The sequence below is a fragment of the Aquarana catesbeiana genome, linkage group LG08 (genome assembly GCF_042186555.1).
Source record: "Aquarana catesbeiana isolate 2022-GZ linkage group LG08, ASM4218655v1, whole genome shotgun sequence".
NCBI classification, from domain to species: Eukaryota; Metazoa; Chordata; class Amphibia; order Anura; family Ranidae; genus Aquarana; species Aquarana catesbeiana.
In genome coordinates this window covers 282756750-282776040 of record NC_133331.1, presented here as the reverse complement: position 1 = coordinate 282776040, position 19291 = coordinate 282756750, and the positions used below count along the sequence as shown (strand labels likewise).

General features: G+C 43.2%; 1 protein-coding gene and 1 pseudogene across 1 annotated transcript in view; one reads left to right on the top strand and one right to left on the bottom strand.

Moving 5' to 3' along the window:
* Nucleotides 1-19291, bottom strand: part of LOC141106758 (uncharacterized) — a 217646-nt gene that overhangs the window by 59391 nt on the left and 138964 nt on the right. The window contains 1 exon segment of the mRNA XM_073597685.1: nt 5274-5807. Within this exon segment, the coding sequence (XP_073453786.1) occupies nt 5274-5807 (534 nt within the window).
* LOC141104626 (uncharacterized) lies at nt 9414-15740 on the top strand (annotated as a pseudogene).

The window sequence follows — 19291 nt, the reverse complement described above, 5'->3', positions numbered from 1 at the left end:
CCATGCTGATTACTGCTAATGATACCGTTCTTATTACTAAAATCTTGCATATAGTCCCTTATCACCCCCTCCAAGAGTTTACATACTATTGATGTTAGGCTAACTGGTCTGTAATTCCCAGGGATGTATTTTGGGCCCTTTTTAAATATTGGTGCTACATTGGCTTTTCTCCAATCAGCTGGTACCATTCCAGGCACTCGACTGAGTTCCCTAAGTACCCTCGGGTGCAAGCCATCTGGTCCCGGTGATTTATTTTATGTTAAGTTTCCCAAGTCTAATTTTAATTCTGTCTTCTGTTAACCATGGAGGTGCTTCCTGTGATGTGTCATGAGGATAAACACTGCAGTTTTGGTTACTGAAGCCCTTTGATTACCTTGTGAAGCCCGAGGAGAAGAATAAATTCAATACCTTCGCCATTTCCCCATCCTTTGTAACCAGATGTCCTTCCTCATTCTTTATGGGGCTAATATGGTCTGTCTTCCCTTTTTTAGGCCCCTTTCACACTGGGGCGGTTTGCAGGCGTTATTGCGCTAAAAATACAGCCTGCAAACCGCCCCAAAACAGCCCCCGCTGTTTGTTCAGTGTGAAAGCCTGAGGGCTTTCACACTGAAGCGGTGCGCTGGCAGGAGAAGAAAAAATCTCCTGTCAGCCGCATCTTTGGAGCGGTGAAGGAGCGGTGTATTCACCGCTCCTAAACTGCTCCTGCCCATTGAAATCAATGGGACAGCGCGGCTATACCGCGGCTATAGCCGCGCTATACGAGTAGTTTTAACCCTTTTTCGGCCGCCAGCGGGGGGTTAAAACTGCACCGCTAGCGGCCGAATACCGCGGTAAAACAGCGCTAAAAATAGCGCTGTTTTACCGCCGACGCCCCCTACCGCCCCAGTGTGAAAGGGGCCTTACTGTTTACATACTTAAAGAATTTCTTGAGATTTTTTTGCTCTCCTCCGCAATGTGTCTTTCATGTTCTATCTTAGCCGTCCTTATTGCACCCTTACATTTCTTGTTGCATTCTTTATAAAGTCTGAATGCTGATCCCTCAACCCTATATTTTTTGAAAGCCTTCTCCTTTGCTTTTATATGCATTTTTACATTAGAGTTAAGCCATCCAGGACTTTTGTTTCCTCTTTTAAATTTATTACCCAATGGGATGCATTGGCTAATGCCCTTATTTAATATGCTCTTGAAGCAAACCCATCTCTCCTCCGTGTTCTTTGTTCCTAAGATTTTATCCCAATTTATGCCTTCTAGCAAGGTTTGTAGTTTAGGGAAGTTGGCTCCTTTGAAATTCAGTGTCTTTGTATTCCCCTTATGTTTCCTATTTGTGTGATTTATACTGAAGCCAATTGACCTGTGATCGCTGTTACCTAAATTGCCCTGTATTTCCACATCTGTGATCAGGTCTGTATTGTTGGTAATCAGTAGATCCAGTAACGCTTTATTTCTAGTTGGTGCGTCTACCATCTGACCCATAAAATTGTCCTGCAAGACATTTAGGAACTGGCGAGCGCTAGATGAATGCGTGGTTCCCTCCGCCCAGTCTATGCCTGGATAATTAAAATCCCCCATTATGATAACACTTCCCATCCTTGCTGCTAATCCAAATTGTGATAGATCTGTCTCCCTTTCCTTCCTCAGGTTAGGGGGCCTATAGCATACTCTCTGTATTAATTTCCCCTTAGCTTCATCCCTTTGGAGCTCTACCCATAAGGATTCCACCTCCTCCCTAGCTCCCTAGCTCTCTTAGTAATGTCATCTCTCGCATTTACTTGTACATTATTGTTGATATATAGGCATACCCCTCCCCCTTTTTTTACCCTCTCTATCCCTGCGATAAAGGGTATACCCTTGAATGGTTGCCAGCCAATCATGAAAGCTGTTGAACCAGGTCTCTGAAATTCCCACAAAATCCAAAGCAATTAGTTTGTCAGCTGCAAGCACAGTGGACAGTGGTTGGTGTTTTGGGGAGGACCAGTGATGCAGTGAGAGTTCCGGATTTAAGAACTGAAGTATCTCCAATTATATCGGGATGTTTGTGTCTAAGGAATTAATATTAATATTTGAGATAAAATATGGTTGCCATTATTGTGGGGTGTTTGGTTGTGTAGTTTACATTGGGCATACCACTTGCTAGGATTAGTGAGCCGAGATCCCCTTCCGGAACGAAGGTTTGTTCTATGTGTCTCTGTTGTTTACCCATTGTAGGGGTAAAACAGTGTCTAGCTTGGTCAATCAATACTGCTATATAGTAGTCTTTTACTTCTGGGAGACCCATGCCACCCGCTTTCTTCAGTCTTATAGTAACAGAGTGAGGACATCGTGGTCTTTTACTTGACCATACATATTTTCTCTGGATTTACTTCATGGAGTTAAGAAAAAATGTCAGGGATGTCTATAGGCAATGCTCTGTATAAGTACAGTAGTTTTGGGAGTGTGAACATTTTGAATGCTGCTATTCTACCTGCCCATGACAAGTGTTGTTTGCTGATCTGTTGGAGGTCTTGTTTGCAAGTGTTCAGAAAGGGGGTAAAATTTTGTTTGAACAATTCTTTAGATGGGGTGGTTAGTGATATGCCTAGGTATGTCATTGATGATGTTACCCACTTAAATGGAATTCTGGATTGTATTGCTTTTTTTACAGATTTGGATACACCCACATTTAAGATGTTCGATTTTGAGTCGTTGACTTTGTAGAAAGAGCAAGCATTGAAATTATCTAATACTTCACAAACTGCTGTCAGGGAAGAAGCCGGTTTAGATAACGTACCGATGATGTCATCGGCAAGAAGGGTGATTATGTGGTACCGGCCTGCAATTTGTATATCTGGGATCAATGTGTTATTACGGATCGTTTGGGCCAAGTGTTCCATCATTAACGTAAAAATGATTGGGGATAGAGGGCACCCCTGTCTTGTACCATTCGAGATGGTAAAGGGTTCAGACAGAATTCCATCAGTAAATCTACGGGCTGAGGGTTTAGAATATAAAGCCAATATGGCTGACAGTATATTACCTTGAAAGCCAAATTTAGTAAGGGATTGTTTTAAGTAGCCCCAGTGTATTCTGTCAAACACTTTTTCGGCGTCTAGCGCTACACTAAATTGCTGGGGTATTCTTGAGTTCTGCGTGGTGAAAAAGGTTTATAATTTTGCGTGTAGCGTCTGGTGCCTGTCTGCCCAGGATAAAGCCTACTTGGTCTGGGTGTAAGATGTGGGGCATTATGGGGGTCAATCTTCGGGCAATTATTTTTGTGTAAAGTTTGAGATCGGTATTCAACAATGAAATGAGGCAAACGTTTTGTGGGGTTACCGGCTCCTTCCCTGGTTTAGGTAGAGTAATGATGTTTGCGGTTAACATCTCTGGTGGGAACTCGCCTGAGGATACAGCAGCATTGAATGTTTGACACGAGTGGGGGGCTAGTGTTGTGGAAAATTCTTTGTAGTATTCAGCTGAGAAGCCATCTGGGCCTGGGGCTTTGCCATTGGGAAGCGACGCGATAGCCTGTATTATTTCTTTAGTGGTGATCGGAGCATTGAGAGCAGTAAGGTGGCAATTGGAAATTTTAGGTAGATGGAGGTCATCTAGAAATCGTTTAATTATTGCGTCTGTGGGCTGTTCCACTGAAGGGTAATTTTTCAGATTGTATAATGCTTCATAGTACTCTTTAAATGCATTGCCAATGTCCCTAGGGTGAAACATTTTGTTGCCCTGGGTGGGTGGGGTGTAGAATATACGGGATTTTTTGTTTGGTTCTGCGTTTTTTTAATTAATGCTGCTATTAGTTTGCCCACTTTGTTGCCATGGGCGTAAAAATTGGCTCATAATTTAAGTAGGAGTTTAGCATGCTTAGCATTGAGTAGGGATCTGAGGTCGCTTCTGGCTTGGAATAGTTTGTTACTGGTTGTTGGATTTGGGTTAGTTTTGTTAACGGTTTCTAGTGATTTTATGGTGTCAAGTATTTCTGTCAGCTGCTGAGTCCTCTGACGTTTCGCCCGAGAGCTTAATTGGATTAGAACCCCTCTCATGTAGGCCTTGTGATAGGCCCATACTGTAAATGGGTTGTCAACTGAGTTTGCATTGATGGTAAAAAAATATCTCAGTTGTTTTTGGATCTGGGTTTTGTTGACAGGAATTGACATTATGTGAGGATCATTGCGCCAGTTGTTGAAGGGTACCTTTTCTGGTCTGTCCCCAAGGGTTAACAAGATGGGCGTATGGTCTGAATAGGTGATCGTGTGGATCTCTGACTCAGGGACATCCTGAAGCAGATGTTTATCTCCTAGGAAGAGGTCAATTCTGGTATACGTATTATGTGTTTTTGTGATAAAGGTAAAGTCTCTTTCTGTGGAATGCTAGCATCTCCATATATCATAAAGGGCATTTGTATCAATGTTTAGGGTCTTTTCGGGTTGGAGCCTTTCACATCAATGGAGGGGTCTGGTGCCAGATTGAAGTCCCCACAGAGGACTACTTGACCTTGTTTTATTTTCGACACCTTCTTTCACAGTTTCTTCAGAGACTGTACTTGGCCAGAGTTAGGGGGGTGGAAAGATTTATCAGGGTATATATGGTATTGTTGATTTCAAAGATCAGTATTATGAACCTTCCTAAGGGTCCGTGGGGGTAGTTAGGGATTTGAAGGCCACAGTGTTTTTAACTGCTATCAGCACTCCTTTGGATTTAGTGGGAGTGTTTGCAGTGATTATATGTGGAAAGTCTTTATGCAACATTTTAGGCGCTTTTGTGTGGCTGAAGTGAGTCTCTTGGAGACACAGGATATCGCACTTAAGGTTGCGCGTTTCGGCCCAAAGGGAGTATCTTTTCCTCGGGTGGTTCAGGCCTTTAACATTCAATGATGATATTTTGAAAGGCATGGTTTATGCGTGGAAAGTTCTGTCACAAGGAGTCGGGTTTTTTTTTCCCTTCCCGGTTGAATTGGGGATCCAATCAAGGACAACAATTTATATAAGTGGCTCTGTACTGAACGTTAAGAAAATAGCAGAACTCTGCTTGAGCGGTTGACACTGCGTCAAATAGTGGGGCTTAGTAACAAGTGAACAAATCTCAGATCGACAATCCAGGGCTAGGTATGTGGCTTAGTGTGGTTGTAGTGGTTCAGGTGGTCATGTCATCTGGAGGTTTTAGGTCTTCCCTGTTGTTGCTATTATGAAGATGTTGGTGATCTGGGCATTGTTCCAAGGGTTCCAGGATGTTCCATTGTCTGAGGAGCAACAGGCCTTCATCCAGTAATCTAATTGTGAATTAATTGTTGCCTTTCGTGACTATCAGTTTCATTGGGTGACCCCATTTGTAGGGGATCTGGTGGTTTGCGAAGAGGTTTAGTGATAGTTGCAAGGTTTCTTTGTTGTTGCATTGTGTGCTTTGAAGGATCATCAAAGAAGGAAAAATTTGAGTATTGTTGAGGGTATTCCGCAGTATTTCTGGCAGCTTTCATGCATTTCTCTTTTATATGGAAGAAATGAATGCGGGCTATAGTGTCCCGTGGTGTAGTTTCAGGTAAATGTGGCAGTTTTGGTAGGCGGTGAATGCGGTCTATGATCACCTCTCCTAGAGGAGCGTCAGTGATGAATGATAGTAACAGTTGTGTGAAGTAATCTCTTAGGTCAGATTGTTGAATGGATTCTGGAATGCCTCTGATTTTGACATTGTTCCTTCTGGAACGATCCTCTAAATCTGTTATTTTTGCTTTCATCCAGTCTATGTTTTCTGCCTCTTCTGCTTGGGCATCAACCATTTCATTAAAGGAGGATGTGATTTTCTCCATCTTAGTTTCTATATTGGTCACTCTATTCCCCATATAGGATATTTCAAAATTAAATTGCTGCATCATATTTGATATCTCAGAGTGAATGGAGCTCTGCACAGTCAACAGCATGTCTCTCAGTGTGGTATCAAGGACTGGTTGATTCGTTGTGGGGAATGCTGCTATGGTGCTGTGTAGTGCTGTGCTCACAGGAGGGGGCTGCAGGGGGAGGCTTACCTCATTGCTAAGATCTTCTGCATGTGACAACTTCAGCTTTGACTTAGCTGGGCTTGTGGATGATGTAGAGGTGGCTAAGCTGCTCTCCCCCCTTTGTGATGTGCCTGCTGCAGTGTGATCATACTGTGCCCTTGTTGTGGATACTGACAGGCTGCCTCGTGAGGGAGCCGCAGGTCCGCTGGTGCCATCTTGGAAGGGCAGCTTGCCCGGCGGTGGATAGAATTCCGTCAATTTGCGGGGTGTATAGCGGTCCATCCTTCGTTTGGATATTGTCTAATGTCCCCTGGATGTTGACCCTGGGAACCTCTGTGTTTTTCCGGTGATCACTCATGTAGATTAGCCCTGGGAAGCCACTGAGGATCAGAGCGGAGTTATCGTGCAGCCATCACGCACGGGATCCGGCCACGCCCCTCAACATTTCTACACTTTAATTGTCTACGGTTTCCAGCCGGTGGTCATTACAGCACCCAGCATTACTGTAGCCATTTTCAGGAATGTGCGCCTGGGGAATATTACATTTAGACCCAAAAGAGGACGCAATAACATGTTACTGTGATGCAATAGACCAACAGGAGGACGCAAGATGTTATTATGACCAATAGGAGGGCGTGGAAATTTACATATGATGTGACATATCAATAGTAGGGCATAAGAACTTGTAACAATGATGCAATAAATCCGAAGGAGGCTGTTAGAACAAGTTACTATAATACAATAGACTAATAGGAGGATGTGAGAACTTACAGTATTAATATGATGTTATATACCAATAGGAGAACCAGAGAAAATGTTACTGTGATACGATAGAATGATAGTAGGGTGGGAGAACAACCCGTCAATCGTGATCTACACTTTGATCATGGACAGGTGATGGGCAGATCACGTTCCTTCCTTGTCGACCCTCCGGACCTGGACAGCAGCTGGGATGGCATTTATTGGAACTGATCTTTATTTTCCTCCTGCAGCAGCTAAGAGCCTGGCTTCTCCTCTTCTCCTTTCCACCGAAATTCAGCTGCTGCAGGAGGAGAATACAGGGGATTCTTTCCAGGAAATGCAGCTCCCACCGCCAGGTTCCCCTTCCGTTTGCTGCAGTTTGTGCTCCCCTGGTACCCCGCCCCCCCACTGCAGTGCTGCTAGTTTCCCCCTCTCCTCTCCTGCCAGCTGCTGTGGGGTTCGTGCCAGGATGGGATTAGGTGTCCCCATAAGAGTACCCCCTTACATCAGGTTCCCCCATAAGAGTGCCCCCTTACATCAGGTTCCCCCATCAGAGTGCCTCCTTACATCAGGTATCCCCATCAGAGTGCCTCCTTACATCAGGTATCCCCATCAGAGTGCCCCCTTAAATCGGGTGTCTGCATCAGAAGGTGCTTTCCATCAGTGTGCCCCCTTACAAGAGGTATCCCCATCAGAGTTCCCCCAATTCATCAGGTGTTCCTATCAGAGTTCCCACAATTCATCAGGTGTTCCTATCAGAGTTCCCCCATTCATTAGGTGTCCCTATCAGAGTTCTCCCATTCATCAGGTGTCCCTATCAGAGTTCCCCCATTCATCAGGTGTCCCAATCAGAGTGCCCTCATACAGTGTATCAGTTGTCCCATCAGAGTGCCCCTATAGATCAGTTGTCCCATCAAAATTGCCCATTGTACCTTACTGATATGTCACTGTAGCCAGGCATGCAAAGAGCAGGAGCTGGGAGGCCTGCACTTCTAGCAGCAGATGTGGAGGAACTCACATCTATTCCCCATGTCAGCTGAGCCTGAGCGACACACAAAGATATTATGGGTCAGCAGGAGCTGGGAGGCAGGGGGGTGTGGCACACACGTGACATCATTTGTTGCTAGGACACTGGCAGTACTACCAACCAGTGACTGCTGCTGAGTTGGGGATCTGGTGCTGAGGACTGGTGGGTTGGTGGTGACCAAGACTGTCACTTGGTCTGGACTGCAGTCTGCTACTTAGTAAAGACTGCAGTGGACCAATAGGAGGGCACAAGAACATGTTACCAGGATGCAATAGACCAGGGGTTGGAGACATTCTAAACAAAGGATCATTTTTCTGCCCTTTAGACCTTAGGGGGGCTGGACTGTGGCCCATGGGAGTAGAAAATGGAATAAAGAACTATAAAATAACGCCCCATAAATGGTGTCAGTGAGAGGAATAATGTCCCATCATTGGTGTCAGTGGAGGAATAGTTCCTCATATCAGTGGGACGAAATAGTGTCCCAAGGGTTCGATAAAAGCAAAGGGCCACATCTGGCCCCTAGGCCGCAGCTTGGAAACCGCTAAAAGAGACCAATAGGAGGATGTGAGAGCTTGTAACTATGATGGGATAGACCAATAGGAGGACACGTGATGCTTCCAGCACCATCAAGTGGGTAAGAACATTATTATCACTACTACTAATTGATAATATTATAGTATTATTGTTTTGTTTTTTTCACCCCTTGCTCCTGTACTTCTGCTGTATGCGTTTCACAGCTGCCTTCCTTGTTACCATAGTGACACCCAACACAGTTAGGGTGAGTTCACACCACAAGGGATATAAAATCACAGAGAAAACCATGTAGAAAACACTTCTTTCTGTCCCCTTGCGTTCAGCCTGCATCGATCAACGGACATGATGCAGAGGAGACCTGATTGTAGAATCTTCCAGATGCCAGACAGTGCCCTAGGCTAAGTTCACACTTGTACAAAAAAAAAAAAAAAACAGCGCTGACACTAACACGAACCAACGCACCTATAGCGTTAATGTGCATTTTTGACACACGTTAAAAATTGCACCCCAGACACCCGCTAAGTGATTTTTCTTTAAGGACGGCTTCATTTTTTCCACACAGTGACGTAAAACACTACATGTTTTTCAAATGTGAACCGTTCTGTCCACTCTGCATATTATCCATTGTAGGCTGCTTTTATAGGTGTTCAGGGAGTGTCAAAATGTGCCCAAAACGCCTGTCTCTAAAGCCAGTTTGCACAGGGCCAAAGGCAGCACACATGCAGCATTTTTCACATGTGAAATAGGAGATTTCTAGTCAGAAATTCCACAGGAACATCCCACCAACCACTATACTACCTAAATTCCCCAGACTTGTTACTCCAAGGTCATATTCTCTGTAGAATAACACCTGGACTCAGCAACAGACCCTTTTATACCCGTGTAGAGCTAAAGCCACCACTAGAGGGCAAACGTCTTCTATTTAAGTGGAGGAAGTGTCCTCAGTACAGGAGAGGCTGCAGCCATTTTGTTGTAGAACTCACAATCTCCACTATTATTGTGTTAGAGGAATTGTTTTCGTAAAACAAAGTTAATGTTGTGTAAGTTGGTAATTCTTTAGTGCTAAAAACTTGGAAGCAGTAGAATTTTTAGTTGCAGTGTTTTTTTTTTTTGGTTGTGTTTTGCCAAGTGACCATTTTGTTGTAGTCCTCAGGAAGAGGGAGGAGTAGCTCCAATCATTTTTCCAAACCTCCTGGTGGTGGATATAAGGTTGGAGGGAGAGGAGGAGGTAATATCGTCTTCTTATTATGGGAGAAGGGGGGTTCTGTGTGGACTGGATAAAGTGGGGGTGGGGGTGTCATGTAAACTTGTAGGCCAGGTCAAGTGTGTCATTCTGTGCTGGACCAAAGAGGAAGTCAGGAACAACAGTGGAGCATAAACATTGCAGGTAGAATGTGTTTTTTTTATTACAGGAGCAGGGAAAAAAGAGAACAAAACCAAAAAAAAAAATCCCCCCCTCCTCACCTGCTTTTTCTCTATTTCTTTTCCCCCTGAAGCATGGATTCTGCAGTAAAAACATCTAAGCACATTTCTTCTACTGTATACACATTTACATAGATATCACTTCTTCTAATTCTTATACATTTTATTTCTTGTTAGAGCCAATTGGTTTAACGGAAGGTAAATTTAATACATGAGAACGCACCTCCACGTAGATCACCCGACCAAGGATGGAGAAGGAGCGGAGTCACATGACTGAAAGGATATTAAACCTCACCCTAGAGATTGTTTACCTGCTGACTGGAGAGGTGAGGAGGATTCTAGGAGGTCACATGACATCACTCTTATCTCTATTAATAAAACACAGACCTGACCAGAGACGTGAGGAGGATTCTGGGAGGTCACATGACATCACTCTTATCTCTATTAATAAAACACAGACCTGACCGGAGAGGTGAGGAGGATTCTGGGAGGTCACATGACATCACTCCTATCTCTATTAATAAAACACAGACCAGACCGGAGTGGTGAGGAGGATTCTGGGAGGTCACATGACATCACTCTTATCTCTATTAATAAAACACAGACCTGGCATTATTTGTGGGATGATGTTAAACACATAATGACAATTATTTGAATGCTTTGGAAGGTTTAATCTAGTTTGGATGATGACTTACTCTGTTTTTTTTGTTTTCAATACAGAGTTATATCGCTTTCAAATTGTCTGATGGCTTGGTTGCTTCCAACATGATGAAGATTCAGAGACCTGTTATAGAGCCTCCATCTCACTCCCTGAGAAAGAACAAGAAGGTCAAAGAAGTCACCAGTGAGATTATTGAGCTTCTGACAGGAGAGGTGAGTGGTGCCGGGAATTCTGGGACATTTATCCAGTAACAGACAAGGGATGTGTCTGGATGGTGACTGTATCATTGTGTTTATCAGGAAGTCACTTTCTCCTTCTGCACGTCTGACGTCATGATAGAGAACGGGCTGCCCCCCACATCACCGGGTAAGAGGAGACTTTAATTTCTTGTAAAGGACAGAAGAGTATTGGGGATCCACCTAGATACACATATCCTGTGATATAAAGACATAGAAACAATGTATTCAGTCAGTGTGTGTGTTTCCTACAGATGGATCCAGTAACAGAAATCCCCCAGAGAGATGTCCCCGTCCTCTGTATTCCCAGGACTCAACACAGGAACATCAGGAGATCCCTCAGGATGAAGAGGTAGAAGAAATGGAGTCCTATTGAAAGTTAATATTATGTTTGATTTCAAAGTGTATTGAAACCCAAACACACAAATGTAATATATTGCACCTTGAATTGAATCATTGAAAGTGGAACAATTAAAGAGCAACTCGAGGCAAAAATGTAATGCAAATAGTGCATTGTGCATCATTTGCGTTACTCCTCAGTCTTGATTCCAAACACCTGCTCCGGAGCCATCCTGTAGTGTCCTGTATGAGCCAAGCTAATTCCCTGCCTGGGGGGCTGGGGATTTTTCATGCTCATTATTTTCTTCGGCACTAGTCTCCTCAAACACCCCCTGTGAGTTCTCCAGCCTCTGGAGCCCATTAGAGAGATCTCAGCCAAGAAGTGTGGCCTCCACCAATAGAAGATGTCCACATCATGCAGGCAGTAATGTGGACATACAAAGAAGAACCCTATGAAGTAAACAAAGAAGAGAGAAGGATCGTCTTTAGACCATGGATTCTGGTAAGTAAAATGGGCATTTAGAAATGTATTTTCATTCAAACAGTTGGTTAGATGGGGGTGGGGTTGCTCAAATCTAGGAGTTGGACAAGACAATGCTACCTGCTCCACTCCAAGCTGAAATGGACAACATTAAGTTTCCTCCTCCACTCCAAGCTGAGATGGATGAGATAAAGTTTCCTCCTCCACTCCAAGCTAAGATGGGCCAGATAAAGCTTTCTCCTCTACTCCAAGCTGAGATGGATGAGATATAGCTTCCTCCTCCGCTCCAAGCTGATATGGACGAGATAAAGCTTCCTCCTCCACTTCAAGCTGAGATGGAGGAGATTAACCTTCCTCCTCCACTCCAAGCTGAGATGGAGGAGATTAACCTTCCTCCTCCACTCCAAGCTGAGATGGAGGAGATTAACCTTCCTCCTCCACTCCAAGCTGAGATGGAGAAGATTAACCTTCCTTCTCCACTCCAAGCTGAGATGGAGAAGATAAAGCGTCCTCCTCCACTCCAAGCTGAGATGGACAAGATAAAGCTTCCTGCTCCACTCCAAGCTGAGATAGACGAGATAAAGCTTCCTGCTTCACTCCAAGATAGGATAGACAAGATAAACCTTCTTCCTCCACTCCAAGTTGATATGAGATGAGATAAAGCTTCCTCCACTCCAATATAAAGCCTTCCCACTGTCACCTGAACACGGGGTGCAAGGAGTAAATGATACCATTCGCACTCTGAACATTTTGAAGAAAAGAAAAGCCGCCACACACTGATGATGTCATTGCAATTGTGTAAACCACAATAGCAGTTCCTGCCTGAAGACCGCCCCCTCTTGTAGAATCTCTATGGCTAAGCTAGGTGGGTGAAATGTGTTAGAGGGGGCAGTCTTCAGGTGGGGACTGCTATTGTGGTTGCTTTGGAATAAATTAGGAATACAGTGACATCATCGATGTGTGGCAACCTTTCTTTTCTCCAGAATGGAATTAAGATTTAAAATAACATGGAGTCCAATGAAATTCCATTTCCTGCTGTGTGAATCTGATATGGACACTTTCATCTTGGTGTGTTGCATCTAACAATGTTCCTGCAAGACTCATTGGGAGCAGAATGCTTCCCTAAACCTCTCCCTGTTATTATTAAAGGAATCATTAATGCTAATAGTAAAGGAGCCTTCCTTATTCTCTTGTAGACTGTGTCAGATATGAACCAGAATGATTTTAGAGAGGAATCAGAAGAATCTTACATGAGGGATGATGAGTTGTATAAGGAGGAGATCCCTGCAGAGATCAGCACAGGTGAGTAATAAACAGTAAACCCAGAGAAGAGTCCCAGATTCTGATTGTTCAGTCACTACAACAATCTCTTTTCTTCTCCCCCCTCCTCTGTCAGTAGACAGTAATGGGGAGACAGTATGTGCTCAGTGGGGGAGTCAGGGGCCATCAGCCTCTATTAGACTCCGGCTCTCCTCCTCACATCATGTCATTGTGTGTTACCAGCCAAGAGACGTGACCAGTCTCCCCCCTCACACACTCTCTGGGGTCTCTCATACATCTCAGTACAGGGGGGCTTCACTCTCATCTTTATTCACAGATCCCAGAGACACCAGAGACACTCAAGAAAACTTTAAGGCTGAGGAGGAGGAGGAAGTAGAACATGTGAGGATTAAAGTGGAGGACATTCCTCCAGAGATCAGCACAGGTGAGGAATGACATCCATTGTCCTTTGGAGAATGTTCTATTGCCACAAACCTCTTTCTTAGATCTTTCATTGTCCTCCATGCCATACAGCTCCATTGCCCTGAAAAGTGTAATCCAGACCATGTGTGCAGTGTGCCAGTCTTTTCCTGTTACTTGTCTGAAGTACCTCCAAATTAAAAAAAAGTTTAGGCTTTAAATATGATTGCTTAACCACTTGACCTCTGGAAGGTTCATGACCAGGGCATTTCTTGCTATTCAGCACCATGCTAATTTAACTGGTGATTGCGTGGCCATGCAACACTGTACCCAAATTACATTTATATCATTTTTTTCACACAAATAGAGCTGTCTTTTGGTGGTATTTGATCACCCCTGGGTTTTGTATTTTTTATTATATAAACGAAAAAAGATCAAAATTTTTGAATAAAACACCCAATATTTTCTACTTTCTGTTATAAAGCATACCCAATAAAATCAAATTTGTTCATAAATTTAGGCCAAAATGTATTCTGCTACATGTCACAGGTGCTGGCAGTGATCAGGGCTGATCCTGCTGACATTGTGTTATTGGGGACACTAGTATAGTTCTGACCGTGATCAAGATACTAATCCGTACAGACAATATCCTAGTAATCAGCGACCTAACCCGGGTACACGCTACAGTTTTTTTTTCATACAAACCTGCAGGCTGCATGAAAAATGACTTGTCAGCTCTTGGCAGATTTGCTGCACTAAACATACGAGGTTAGTCCAGCGATCTCTACTGCTGAGCTGTTGTGTTCTGACAGTGGGACGCCCCCCCCCCACCAGAACACTCCGATCAGCACTCTCTGCTATTGGATGAGAGTGTTGATCGGGAGTCAGTCAGCTGCTGGTTTTCCAGCATGCTCGTCTGCCGTTTGACAGACCGACTTACACATGGGCAGAATGTTGGCAGTTTTTTTTTTTTTTTTGATCCGGCAAATGTCTCCTGACATTCTGCCTGTTTGTACAGGGCTTTATAGTGTGACTGTGATAATGTGGCAGACAATCTGGCGCTAACTGTCACTGGCTGGGAGGGTCACTAATTGACTGACACTGACGTCGCTAGTTACACTAATAAAGTGATCAGGGATAATACTGTACACTGTACTAATGACACTGGCTGGGTGACAGGAGTGATCAGGAGGGCAATCAAGGGGTTAACTGTGTGCCTAACAAGTGTATGCAAGTGTATATGTGCTGATTTTACTAACTGGTCATCTGGCTAGGTCTTTCTTTGCTTTTAATTCTGAATGGTAACTGATAGCAAGGAGGTATCCAGCCAGAGCCTGGGTTTACAAAAACACAGATCTGTGCTGTGATTGGCCACAGCCGATCAGCAGGTATATAGCCAAAATGATTGGCTGTAACCTGCTGACATACTTGTGCTATGTTCAATCACAGTACAGAACAGCAGGAGGCACGCGCATGCATGCCTCTAAACCAGGAAATACCCATACGTCGCAGTGCCTGAAGCTGCTGGCAAGAGGTTATGATAGCAGTGCCGATAAAACAACCCTATAGGTCAAACACTATTTTTCTACTTCTGCATTTATTAACCATTTCTGTCATCTTTTGTTTCTTCCAGACAGACAACACAATGGGAATAACATGGAGAAATTTCCCATTATCTCTCATGGAGTAGAAAATGAGATCAGAGAAGATTCTACAGAAGAAAACTTTATACCGCCATATCTCCATTCAATCCTTCCTAGTGCAGATCTGTCCTTTGATGGCTCTACACATGAAGGAAGCTTTTCCAATTTCTCCCCTCCTGTCACCCACCCCATCGATCATAGAGGGTCTGAAAGGTTCCCGTGTCCTGTATGCGGTAGAGTGTTTGCTCAGAGAGCAATCCTCATCTCTCACCAGAGAAATCACACAGTGGAGGAGCCATATTCCTGCGCTATATGTGGCAAATTTTTTTCTCGGAAATCGACTTTTATCGAGCACGAGAGGACTCACACAGGAGAGAAGCCGTACTCGTGTTCTGAGTGTGGGAAATGTTTCACCCAAATTGGACATCTTATCGTCCATCAGAGAATTCACACAGCAGAGAAGCCATATCCCTGTACTGAGTGCGGGAAATGTTTTACTCAGATAGGGCACCTTATTGTACATCAGAGGACTCACACCGGCGAGAAGCCATATTCGTGTTCGGAATGCGGGAAACGTTTTCCGATCAGTTCGGCTCTTACCAGACACAAGAGAATCCACACGGGAGAAAAACCGTATTCATGTTCGGAATGCGGGAAATGTTTTACCCGGAGATCCTATCTTTTTGTGCATCAGAGGACTCATACCGGGGAGAAGCCATAAACCCATTCAGAATGTAGGATGTGGTTTACCAAGACTTGTCGTGAAATAGTTCCCTCTGGTGTCTGACCATGTCTTTGTTCTGTGTGTGTGGGAGAGGTCAAATCTAATTAGACATCATTAGTCTCATAAAAGCATTGAAAATGTAAACTCAATCACTAAAGATTTTGATACACTTTAATGTGTTCATGTAATTAAAGTCTGCAGATTCAATTGAAAATAAAAACTGGTGATCCTGGTAATAAAGTGTTACTAAACCAACAACATTAAAATCAGTCTGTGTATGCAGTGAGTAAAGCATGCTTGTTATACTCACCGTGGAAGCTAAGGATTAATCCTCCGTATTGTGTAAAAAGGCTGTTTGATCCTGTCTTCTCTGATCCTCTCCTTCTTCGCTTGTCCCCAGTCCATCTCCTGATTGAACAGAGCCTTGGGGAAAAGCTGCACATGCTCAGTTTGGTGTGTATTTCTAGAATGTTTCTTTTTTCTTTGGAGAGTGCATGTGATCAGCACAGGGCCAATCAGCACTTTCCAGACAGATGGTGAGGGGTCATGCAGCCTCATAGGACAGTCAGAGTAGAATGGCATGCTTTAACCAGACACTGATAGAAGTCACAAGACTGCTATATACTGTTGATGAGAAAAGGTATTTAGCAGTTTATATTTACAAAAATAATTGCATTTCCATGTTCTGTGTACTGTGGGAGACCAGATATAATGAGTGCAGAGTCCTGGGTTTAGTAACACTTTAAAGTGATATTAAACCTTCATTTTAAAACCCTTTCAACAGTTGATTTAATTACATATTGAGTATGTGACTTCTTTTCTTTTCAGTCCTTGCCCTTTTGCCTGTTTAGGTTGGTGCTTTGACTGCTGCTGAATTTTCCTGTTTTAGGGTGGCTCCTTTCTCTTGCAGCATCCTATGTAGCCACCCTTGCTTGCAGGGCCTACTTACACTGTGTGCATCAATAGATGCATACAGCCTTGTAGCTTAGGATGGCAAACCACTCCCCTGCTCCTCACTCTGCCTCCTCCCCCTACTTTTCTCTAAGCTAACAGACTGACTGGAGACTGCACTGTCCACTATTAACGCTTTCCCGTGAAGCCTGGGAGCCAGCAGCATTGAAAGTTGTAAACGGCAAGTTCCAAAAATAAGAATTTTAACAAAGTTTACTGGGGAATATGTATTATTTTGTGCTCATTGCATTAAGCTAAAAAATGCTGAGGGTTTAATTCTACTTTCTGATCCTTGTTCAGGCACTTCCTGTTTTAAGGTGACAACTGTCTGCCAGGTGTTCTCCTGTGTTGTCACCCTGTCACATGACCCGCTAATAGAGACCAAAGACCACCATGCTGATTTGCATTGCATAGGCATGGCTCTCTGTTGTTACTATCAATAAGCTGGTCCAGAGCAATGATGTGCAGCTTACGCTGGAGCAAATATATGTGAACAGGTAGAGGCTGCAGAAGATCAGGAACACTGAGATTGCTTTTGCAGCATATTTAAATATGGATTATTCCGGTTATAAGCAACTCACCAGTGCATAATCAGTGAACAAAACAACACTCCAGTCTATCCTCAGAAACCCAGTTATTCCCCCAGTGGGTGCCACCATCTTGTCTTTTAGGCATAGCTCCCAACTGTCCCTGATTTCGAGGGACTGTCCTTGATTTGGAGCAATGTCCATCTGTCCCTCTTTCGTCCTTCATTTTGGTCTGATTTATATAGTTGTAAAAAATGCACTTTTTATCTTTCAAAAAGTGTTTCTCAGTGCTAAACCTTTCATCCAAATTCTAAATAGCTGCATTTGTAAATTTTAAAACCCAATATAAAGGAATAGTAGTGGTAAAAAAAAGCCCTTGTGAATTTAATTAACTTTTTTTGGGTTAATTCCCCTTTAAGGGGGTGTGGCAGGGGGCGTGTCCTATGCCTACATACGTTCGATAGTAGGTGTCCCTTATTCCTATTTCAAAATGTTGGGAGGTATGCTTAGGGGTGGTGTACACTTGCGTCAAAATGTGGCATTGGACACGCTTTTATAAAGCACTGTGAATGCTGATCACAGATTTGCTAATTTTAGAGAAATGAGGATCATACCATTTCCACACTCATTTTGGGGTCATCAGACCTCATTATCATCAGTATATGATGCTTAACACTCTTTCCTTATAGTACTGGGGTCCTCAGTTCACTCCCTAGCCAGGACACTACCTGCATAAAGTTCTTCCTGTTCTTGTGTGGGTTTCTTCTGAGTCCTCTGGTTTCCTTCCACATTCCAGAAGACATGCTGGCAGGTCAATTGGCTCCTATCAAAATTGACTATAGAATGTGTATGTATGTGGACTGCAGTAAGGACCTTAGATTGTAAGCTACTTGAGGAAAATTAACTGATGTGAATGTACAATATGTAAAGCGCTGCGTAAATTGTTGGCACCAGTGGTGGCTTTTGGGGGGGTGCAAACTAACTGAAAAATTCTGAAAAATACTGAAACAAAAACATCAATTGCAGCCTCACTGTGCCCATCATACAGTATGCAGCCACTGTTCCCAACATATGCAGCCACTGTGCCATCAAATGCAGCCACTGTGCCCATCATATGCAGCCAATGGTGCCCATCATATGCAGACTCTGTGCCTAGCAAATGCAGCCACCTGTGCCAATCCTAAGCAGCCAACTCTGCCCATAATATGCAGCCAACGGTGCCCATCATATGCAGACTGTTAGAATATTATTCCAAATTCATAATTCGGCACTTATAGGTGTTATATTATATTCATGGCAAGCTTGCAAAACATACTTGGTTTTATGATTAATCATAATAAATAGAGTATGTGTGAATGACCTTGATCAATTGATTTGACATGATTCTTCATCTACAGCTGAGCATTGCTGGATTTTTCTGGTGTAGCCAATTTGAGTATGACATTTAAGGTATCTTGGTATAGAATGTCATGAGAAGACAAAAATAGACACGTGTTCACGTAGCTAAAGGAATATACATTGTGGATTATATCCTGTTAAGTTAAGTTAGTTTGAAGTTCCAGTCATATTAATAAGTACTAGTATATAGTTACTTAATGTAAAGTTGGTAAAATGTGTTCATATTATATTGATGTTTGGTTATATGACATTACATGATCATCATATTACTTCAAGCATGGAGTGTTACATGTGCGCTTGTCAATCGTATGCCATATATGACTCTGAGTTGGAATCTTTTCTTGTATAGCATATTGCTGAAGTTAGCAGAAATGAATATGTGCCATACAAGGTTCTAAGTTGGTGTGAGGTTATGACGTTCACATGTAACATATAAAGCCAATGCTTCCATACTGAAGGTGACACAGACACACACATACACACAGTCACTACGATAGATGACACTGACATGTTCACAAGACACTTTGTGACAAGTTGGGATAGCTGTCAATTCTGCCAGAAGTCTAAGAACGTCATTTCCTGCTTCTTCTTGGACGACACACAAGACAGCATGGAGACAGACAGCATCCATGAAGCACACATGCTTTCATAAGCTTATCACAGCTTTATAACTTTTATTCTATTTCATATATTTTTACCCACACTGAACTGAACTATTATATTTTTTACATTGTATTTATGATGCCAATTGTGTGACAATAAACTCACACTTTGTTTTAAGTCAGTTTGAATATCAATGCTATTCATCCGGAAGTGCCTCTGAGATACAAGAATATTAAATATTAATAATATTCTTCACAGACCCTGTGCCCAGAAAATGCAGCCAACTGTGCTTATCATATGCAGACTCTGTGCCCAGAAAATGCAGCCAACTGTGCCTATCATATGCAGAC